At 45.3% G+C, this 10,042-nt stretch overlaps 1 protein-coding gene across 1 annotated transcript; it reads left to right on the forward strand.

The window, feature by feature from the left end:
- Positions 1-7,955: 7,955 nt before the first annotated feature.
- Positions 7,956-9,044, forward strand: LOC141608446 (uncharacterized). Its single transcript, XM_074427800.1, has one exon. The coding sequence runs from the start codon at positions 7,956-7,958 to the stop codon at positions 9,042-9,044; it is 1,089 nt and encodes a 362-aa protein (XP_074283901.1).
- The last annotated feature ends 998 nt before the right edge of the window (positions 9,045-10,042 follow it).

Raw genomic sequence — 10,042 nt, forward strand, 5'->3', positions numbered from 1 at the left:
TCACCGTGATACTACGATGGTTAAACTGATAGTTGAGGAAACCGCTACTTTAGTCCCTTAATCATAGATCCAAAGCACTTGCTGAACGGTTTTGGTTGGTGGATACCTAGGTAGCACCAAAACGGACACGGACACGGACACTGACACGACACGGCACCTCATGAAATTTAGGACACGGGACACGTTATTTAAATTTAATAAAATATATATTTTATAGTTATTTATGTGCGATTTTATTTTTGAAAAAGTATTTGAATATTAAATTTAAATAAGTGAAGGTAAAACTTGACGTTAATTATAACTCATTCTCATTTCCAAAACCAAAAACCAACTTATAATCAATCTATTTCGACATCTCATTACTAGTCTAAAGAACATCATTTACCGCTAATTCAACTTCTTTCCCCACCAAATTCAACCATATAACAATTCACGCCATTTACCTTAAATTCAACTTGATTCCGTTTGAAGGTGTGTCCAAATACCATGAACACGGCTCAAAATACCATGGACACGTGTCGGACACGTGCCCAAATAAAAGATGAAAGTTAGATAAGGCTTTACAAGCGTCCGACACGTTTTGACGTGTGTCCGACGAGTGTCGTGTCCGACACGGGAACGCCGATTAGGAGGAGTGTCTGTGCAACCTAGGTGGATACTTAGGCCGTGTGCTTTTGGACTAAAATTGTCCGAACTGAACTGAATTAAATTGATCTGAATTGAACCGAAGTAAAGAGTTAATTTGTGAAGAGAAAAGTTAAACTGAACTTGAATAGAGCTAAAATGAACAGAAATGAGATGAAATTAAGTACAAACGAACATGACCTTAATTGTAACACCCCACGTTAATTGAGAGGTCTAGTGATAGGCTTAAATGACTAGTGCTTAAAGGGATTGGGAGTACTACTCATATCAACAAAGTACACTTTTTTTTATGGTCATCAATGCAAAAGAACTCTTGACCTCCTGGGAAGGTTCCCGAGATGCGCATGAGTGAGGACAAAATGCGCTATAAAGAACTCGTGTTGATCTGTGAACCATGTACACATCCTGATGAGCTATCATAAGTAACCGCTTCTGATCCTATTTGGGTCGGGATGTTACATTAATCATAGATCCAAGGCTAACCGTGGTTGGTGGACACTTCACTTCACTGATTTAAGCGTTTACGCTCATGAACGTTTTATATTTATTTTCCAATTTCGTTTCGTTGTCGTACAATTGTATAGTTGTATCACCAAATTTGTCTTAGCTCTTAACTCACACAAATTCTTATTTCAGACGGAGGTATTCGTCTGAAATTTAAAACGGATCAAATAAACCCGTTTATGAAAGTTTTAACCCGCCAGATATGCAAGTGGAACTCTGGTACTACTTTGTTGGGTTTTGTCCACTTTTTGTATCATTTTGTGATCATTATTTGTTTTGTATTGTTGGTGGTGTTTGTGATCATTTTATTGTATTATGTTACCATCCATGATGATAATGTATAATATGAAGGAATTTGTTGGTCCTAAAACGATTTTAATAGACAAATTTCCAGGACCATATGCATGTTAGAAATCAGAATTTTAATGAGGAAGGGAGGAGAGGCATCAGTTGGGTGGCTTGGAGGCGGTTGTGTCGGCCAAAAGGTATTGGGGGAATGAGCTTTCGAGACTTCCATCTTTTTAATCTTGCTAGCGTTTGACGACGAAGACGAGAAGTTTGTGGGCTCGGGTTATGCGTGCTAGGTACTACCCAGACGCGGATTTTATGACAGCTAGGTTGGGTAGTAACCCAAGTTACACGTTGCGGGGTATTGTTGAAGCTCGGAGTGCGGTGGAGAGAGGTTTGAGGAGGAGAGTTGGTGATGGGTTATCTACTCAGGCTTGGCATGACGCGTGGGTTCCAGGTACGCAAACAGAACGGGCCTTATCACCGATAGTGCAGGGGCGTGAGAATATGTTAGTGGCGGAGCTTTTCGAGGGAAACAGAGGTAAGTGGAACATTGGCCTGGTTACTTCTTTGTTTTTGCCGTTTGAACAAGCGAGGATTACGAGTATCCGGATTAGTGACAACCGCCCTCGGGACGAATGGTACTGGAGTGCGGAGAAGGATGGGGTGTATACGGTTAAGTCGGCCTATCGCAGGTTGGTCGGGGATCGAGAAGCTTTAGAGGTCGGGGGTGTGTCGGATTGGGAGAAGGGGAAATGGTTGTGGAATAGGCTCTGGAAGATCTCGGTTTGTCCCCGAGTAAAGCTCTGGTTCTGGCAATTGTGCAGCGAAGCTCTGGCAACAAGGGCGAATATTGCTTCCCCAGTTCGAGGTGAGTTCTCTTTATGTCCTTTTTGAGATTCTTTTGTTGAGTCTAGTCTTCATCTTTTAAGGGATTGTGTGGTTACTAAACGAGTTTGGGAGGGCATGGAGCTGGATGACGAGGGGGAAGAAGGGGGAGGGGAGGTACGGGATTGGATTGAAGGGAGGTGGCGGGAGCTAGGGGTACGGGAGCATGGCAGATTCATGGTGGGCTGCTGGGCGATTTGGGAGCATCGCAACAAAGTTGTCTTTGAGGCGATAGCGGCGAACCCGTTTGCTATTATTTGGCGTGCTAATGACGTGGTAGAGAATACTGGGAGGGGGGGGGGGGCTTTATGCGTGATAGGAGAGGGAGGGGGGGGGGGATGGTGCGGTGGATGGCGGGTTCGTGGGTGGACGACTCCCTTATTGGGGTTTGTGAAGATTAACGTTGATGCCGAGTCGAAGAAGGGGGAAGGCGTGAGCTTGAGGGTGGTGTGTCGGAACGAGGAAAACAAGGTTTTATGGGGAGTCTTGATAGCTCAAGATACGGTATGAGAGACTCATGTTGCAGAAGCTATTGCGGTGTTGGAAGGAGTTACAGAAGTGCCGCAGAAGGGTCATACGAAGGTTGTGCTTGAGAGTGATTGCTTGGCTGTGATCAAAGCGCTGAAGAAGAAGTCCAAAGGAAGAAGTATCTTTTCGTTAGTCTTAGATGATGTTCTACCTTTATGTTCTTCGTTTATTTCTATTAGTTGGTCGTATACTAGTCATTTGAATAACAGTGTGGCACATGCTCTAGCTCATGTTTCACCTAGAGTGGTTGGTAGATTTGAGTGGTCGGATGCTTTACGACAGATTGCTAATAGTGCTGTAAGTTTTGATTTATCGTTAATGCAATAAAGCCTTCTGGTTTTCTTCTAAAAAACAAAAGTAATCCTAATTTACTACTAACAAATAGCTAGTGGTCACAGGAAGACTCTAATAATCTAATTACTATTAACAAAGTTCGTATAAAATAACAATTCTGGGGGTTTTGTTTGTTTGACTATTTTTTTTGGTACTATTGTTTGTTTGATTATAACTAATTGCAAATATAAAAAGGCGAATTCAATATTATTAAAGAGTCAAGGTTCTTGAGTAAATCGAGTCTTCTCTAGGGTTTGCCCATGAGAGAATTCTAGGGCTGCGCTCCTTGCTCTCTTCCTTTTTCTCGAGGGCTCTTGCTCGTTCTCTACTACGAGTATTTTGTTCTTTCTAGTGCAATCTCATCCTCTCCTCCTTTCTTAGGGGGGAAGGAATCCATTTCATTGAAGGTTCTTCGAAGTTAGGGTTATGGGGACTACGGCAAAAGACAAGGGTATTGCGTCAGAGGGAGATCGATTTGTCTAGGACGTTGGGGATGATGAGGAGAAGGTGAAGAAGGGGTTTCTCTTGGTGGAAAAAATTTGGTCGACAAAGTCAATCAATGTCCGGGCTGCCATTGATACAATGTCAAAACTGTGGCAAACGAAAGGTACGATTACTGCAAACATCCTCGATGCGAAAGAAAGATTATTTATATTTAAATTTGAGAATGAACACGATAGGGCCAAAGTCATTGATGGCCAACCTTGGCATTTTGATAAATTTATTTGGTGTCTGAATGAGCCGGTGGAGGAGAAGATGACAGACATCCCTCTTTACCACGTACCGTTGCGGGCAAGAGTGTATGATCTGCCAGTTAGAGGGAGGACGAATGCGGCAAATCTGAGGTACTTGGGGGAGCAGTTGGGCACGTTTATTTGCGCGGATGAAATCTCGTTCTCAGAGATTGAGAGAGCTGTGAGATTGAGGATTTTCCATGATGTTAGGAAACCGTTTAGGAAGAAGGTGGGTGTGCAGATGTCTAATGGGAGAATGGTGGAGTTTAGAGTGAAATACGAACGTATACCTATTTTCTGCTATGGCTGTGGAGTTTTAGGGCATGGGGAGAAGGACTGTGAGGAAGGGCCTTATGAGGAAGGGGATCTTAAGTTTGGCGATGATCTTAGGGCTTCACCATGGAAGCTTGTCAAAACCATGGGGGACACGAAGACGGGGAGAGGTAGAAATCTGAGTGAGGAAATGGACAAAGCTTATTTGGAACGTGAAGAGGAAGCGGTTCAAAATATTATTAACAAACTCACTAAGATTGCCGTGAGCCACAAAGGGCAGGGTCATCAGTTGGGTAAGCTGGGTGGAGTAAGGCGCGAGGAGGTAGGGGGTGGGAGTGTTCTTGAACATGATATTTTACCAGAAGTGAGAGGGTCGAGTACGAAGGATTCTGCTGAGGTGGGCGAGGTAGGGAGTATGGCTGATGATGGGGTGGAAAGGGGGATAGAGGACGCTGCAGGAGAGGGGGGGGAGCCAGTGCAATCCTATACTGATAGGGGAGAATGGCAAGCAGGGGGTTCAGGGGAGAACGTGGATAAGGAAGGATAGGGACATGGTTAGTGGAGGGGGATCGTGGGAAGGCAGCAGCTTAGGTAAGAGGGGAAGGGAGGCGGAGACGGGTGGGAAGCTTGGGATCGATAAGAAGGCAAAATTAATCATGGGTGTCTAGAAACCTAAGAACTATCACAAACACAAATGATAGGAATTTAACTAAAAGAGAAAATCTTGATGTAACTCAAAAAATGAGGGATTTGTGGGTTCAATGCGACAATTGTTATTTCTTAAATTTTAAAAAAATTTTCACAAAAATCCACCTTAATATTTGTGAACAATGTGGATATCATTTGAAAATGAGTAGTTCACCTGAGGCGGAGGTTGAGAGGACTCAACCCCGCCGGGCCCAATGAGTCTTTTAAGCCTTAACTGCAGGGGCTTGGGCAACCCCGATGCAGTAGGCGGATTACGAAACCTTCTTCGGAGGGAGGCCCCTGCTATAGCTTTTTTGTGCGAGACGAAGCTTAGTAGTATGGAATTGCGGAAGGTTAGGGCTTGCTTAGATGGGTTTGAGGGTGTGGAAGTGGATAGTGTGGGGAGGTCGGTGGGTCTTGCAGTGCTTTGGAAAAAGGGGATGGAGTGCTCTCTTCATTCAGCTTCTGTCCATCAGATCGATTTGGACGTGAGTTTGGGCAACAAGAGGTGGAGGTTTACCGGGTTTTACGGATGGCCGGCTGTGAGTGAGCGACACCTATATTGGCAATTATTGAGGGTCTTAAGGGAGGATTTTGAGGGGCCATGGATGTGCATAGGGGATTTTAATGAGGTGTTGTATGCTACGGAAATGAAAGGCGGGGAGCGTGCACAATGGCAAATGAATAATTTCAGGGACGCAGTTGATGAGTGCGGTCTCCGAGATGTGAGGTTTGAGGGGTATGAGTTCACGTATGACAACGGGCAAATTGGAGAAGCTAATAGACAATGTAGGCTTGATCGAGCTATGGGAAACGAGGCATGGTTTGATTTATTTCCGTATGCAAAATTGGAACACTTAACGCGAGAATGGTCAGACCATGCGCCAATCAAATTATGGTTGGATAGGAGGGAAACGCAGCGGGGAAGGAAAAAGCTTTTTCCGTTCGAACAAGTGTGGGTGGGGGAGGATGGGTGTGAGGAAGCCATTAGGAGAGCTTGGGATAGAGGTGGAACGGATATTCTTGGCAAGCCCCGACAGTGTGGGGAGGAGCTCATGGCGTGGAAGGGGGTTAGTATTGGGAAGCTTATGCGTGACATTCAACGTAAAAGGAGGAGATTACAGGTCCTTAATGAGGGGGAGAGGACGGAGAGTAGAGTCAAGGAAAGGCAACAATTGGTTAAGGATATTGCGATGTTAGTTAAACAAGAAGAGATCTTTTTGAGACAACGTTCACGGGCTATGTTGTTGCGAGAGGGAGATAAAAATACCAAGTATTTCCATAGGAAGGCGAGCCAAATACGGGAGAACAATTCGATTCACAAGCTGATGGATGACGACGGGCAGTGTAGGATGGGTCCTGATCAGGTGGAGGAGGTGGCGTGCAATTATTTTACGAATTTGTTCAAGTCTGCGAGGCCCAGGGACTTTGATGATGCTCTCGAGGGGGTGGCGAATAGGGTGACGGGGAGAATGAATGAGGTTCTGCGACGGGAGTATAGGGCCGAGGAGGTTGTGGAGGCCCTTGAACAAACACATCCTCTAAAAGCTCCGGGGCCGGATGGGATGAATGGCCTCTCTTATCAAACGTATTGGCATATAGTGGGTCCTTCGGTTGTTGATACCGTGTTGGGGGTTTTGAGGGGCGGTGACTTGCCGGTTGGGAGCAATAAAACCTACATTGTGCTGATTCCAAAGATAAAGAATGCAGGGAAAATGAGCGAGTACAGGCCCATTAGCTTGTGCAATGTCATTTACAAGACTGTGTCGAAAGTTCTCGCTAATAGGCTTAAAGTGTTTCTGGGCGAGGTGGTGTCGGAAAATCAGAGTGCCTTCACTCCGGGTCGTCTCATCACTGATAATGTCTTGGTGGCGTTTGAAATTTTCCACCACATGAAGAATACGCGTAGTGGGGACGGTCACATGGCGCTTAAACTGGACATGGCCAAAGCCTATGATCGGGTGGAATGGGTTTTTTCTTGAAAGGTTCTTATTGAGGATGGGTGAACCGAGTGATGTTGTGTGTGCATACGGTATCCTTTGCTGTCCTTATTAATGCCAAACCGACTAGGGAATTCAAGCCGGAGAGAGGTCTTCATCAAGGGGATCCTCTATCGCCGTATCTTTTTATTCTTTGCGCAGAGGTTCTCTCGAGTTTAATGAAGCGGGCTGTTGAAAATCAAGCTATTCAGGGTATACGGGTTGCAAATGAGGCGTCGGTAATTTCACACTTGCTCTTTGCTGACGATAGTTTGTTCTTCTTGAGAGCGAATGTGGAGGAGGCATGGGCTGTTAAAAACATTCTTCGTACTTACGAGATGGCATCGGGGCAGCTTGTTAACTATGACAAAACAACAGTTTCGTTTAGTCGAAGTACGAGTGCTGCTAGTACTAATGGTGTGGCGGAGGAGCTGGGGGTTCGGTTGGTAGGTAGTCCGGGTAAATATATTGGGCTTCCTATGGTTATGGGGCATTCGAAACAGGCCCTTACGGGTCTTTTGCAAGATAAGTTAAGTAAGAAACTCCAAGGGTGGCGAGGGATGCTTCTTTCGAAGGCCGGTAGAGAAGTTTTGATAAAGGCCGTAGCCCAATCACTCTCTACATACGCTATGAGTGTCTTCAAAATTCCAAGCACTTTTTGTGAGGAGCTGAGATCGCTTGTCTCGAAGTTTTGGTGGGGTACGGAAAATGGGAAGCGCAAGATGTCGTGGGTTGTGTGGCATAAGTTGTGTAAACCGAAGAGTTTAGGAGGAATGGGATTCCGGGACTTCCATAATTTTAATATGGCCCTGCTGGGTAAACAATCTTGACGTATTATCACCGTCCCTGATTGTCTTTTAGCTAGAGTGCTGCGGGCTAAATATTTTCGAGGCAAATAGTTCATGAACGCTGAGCTGGGACGTAATTCGAGCTTCACTTGGAAAGGGATTTGGGAAGCAAAGCATGTAGTGCGTAAGGGGGCGTTTCGAAGGATAGGGGATGGGTTGGGAACTAAGTTGTGGGGGGATCCGTGGCTAAGGGGTACGAGTTCGAGATGCGTGCTTTCACCGAAGGTGGAGGGGGGGGGGGTGAGGATATGGTGGTAGCCGACTTGTTGCAAGCTGATGGGAGGAGGTGGGATATGCATAAAGTTCGCCACCTTCTGTTACTGTTCGAACATGATAATGTGTTTAACATCCGGTTGAGTAGCTTGAATGGGGAGGATAAATGGTGTTGGGCGTTGGAGAAGGACGGGAAGTACTCGGTGAAATCAGCTTATCACGCTCTTATGGATGGGGAGGTGGAGGAGCAGGGGCCGCCGAGATTCGAAATGGAGAAGAGGCTATGGAAACGGCTTTGGACCACGAAGTCGATTCCCAGGGTAAAGATGTTCTTCTGGCAGCTGTGTAGTGAGGTGATCCCGACGAAGGACAATATTGCCCGTAGAGCCCGAGTTGGGGATGGTATGTGTCCTATTTGCCTTAACGAGATAGAGTTGTGTCTCCACTTGGTTAAGGGGTGTGGTTGGGTGGGTGGGGTATGGGATGGGTTGGGGGTGGAGATAAAGAAGGAAGCTGGGCATGAGAGGGTGAGGGAGTGGATGAAGGATGTGTGGAGGGAGATGGAGGAGGAGGAGGAGCGAGGGAGGTTCATGATGAGGTGTTGGGCGATTTGGGAGGCTCGAAATAAGTGGGTGTTTGAGGGGAGAAGGGTGATGGTGATGGATGTTATTAAACGTGTGGAGGAGCTCACTAGGGAGGTGGAGGCTTTAGAGGAGGAGGGAGCGGTATGTAATATGCGTGGAGATGGTAAGAGAGGGAGGGCAGGAAGGCGTGAGAGGGTTGGAGTGGAGGAGGGATGGATGAGGTTGACGTGTGACGCGGGAGTGAAAGAAGGCTGGTGTACGGCTTTAGGGGTGGTAAGCTGTGCAGGCGAGGGGGAAGCTGTGTGGATGTTGGCTGAGAGACGTAGGGGTGTAGTGGAAGTAGGTGAGGCGGAGGCGGAGGCGGAAGCAATTTTGGAAGGCATGAAGGAGGCTATAAGGAGGGGACAACGGCGTCTAGTGGTGGAAAGTGATAGCAAGACGGTGATCGACATCCTGCAAAGCTATAGGACGGGCAAAAGTTATTTTCTTTCGGTTATTGACGAGATTCGCAATCTTTGTTCTAGTTTAGATGGTATCTAGTGGACTTTTGTTAGGCGTCAGTTTTCTCGTAGTGATGTGGACATGGGCCACGGGGGCGCTTGGGAACAAGCGTTTGCATTTGTGGAGTCGCCATCAATTTATTGTGGAAAATTGGAAACCGTTCGAATACCTCGTGCCATGTCAAGACACAAAGTAGTGACATGAACACCAAGAACTCGTTACCCTTAACATTCTATGTCTATAATGACTTTCGTGGATGCCAATGAACACGGATGTTCACAGAGATCTGGAGTAAGGGACGAGGGTACATATTAGGAAGCTCTTTTGATCGAACACCTAATCCCGCCCGCCTCGATAGCGGCCTCTACTAATGATTAGGGAAATCGTCTATACTCGATATATTGTCGATTTAAATGCATGTAATGCAACATCCATTAGATTAATCCTAGCATGTGAGAATTAACTAAGTCGGTTAACAAGTAATTTAACATGCAATAATGTCGAGGTAGGAATTTAAGATCGATTACATGTGAGAGCATACAAGCAATACAATAAAGAAAATTACAATAATTACATCGGATTTAATGGATTTATGTCGAAAATACATTTAAAACAGATAATTTTAGAAAAGAAAGAATAAATAAATTAACAAACAAATTATTAGGCGATAATACGAATAGTAGTTAATTAAATACGTAAACTAATAAACTAGGTCAAGGCAGAAACGGGAGTTCAGAGACAGACTCAACCCGGAACAGGCGCAGCAGAGCCGCGTCCTTTGGAAGAGGCGCAGTGCTCAATGCGTCTGTTCCTGTGCTCAGTTCTGGATGTGAAGCCGGAATTGCAAATCGTTAATGTTCGTTGGTGACTTTAATGTTCGATTAATATTATTTGACTCGGATGGAAGTGCTTAACATATTATTTACATGTGATTGAGGTCATAAAAACGATAAAACATGAATAAAACTAATTAGGACGAATTATATACAAGATTAATAAGGTTATTTACAAATTAACAAACTAAACAAATTAATTAG

The sequence above is a fragment of the Silene latifolia genome, chromosome 10 (assembly GCF_048544455.1).
Source record: "Silene latifolia isolate original U9 population chromosome 10, ASM4854445v1, whole genome shotgun sequence".
NCBI classification, from domain to species: domain Eukaryota; kingdom Viridiplantae; phylum Streptophyta; class Magnoliopsida; order Caryophyllales; family Caryophyllaceae; genus Silene; species Silene latifolia.

Excerpts from the sequence above, each read along its gene's own strand:
- LOC141608446 (XM_074427800.1), top strand. The coding sequence starts at position 7,956 with ATGGTGGTAGCCGACTTGTTGCAAGCTGATGGGAGGAGGTGGGATATG.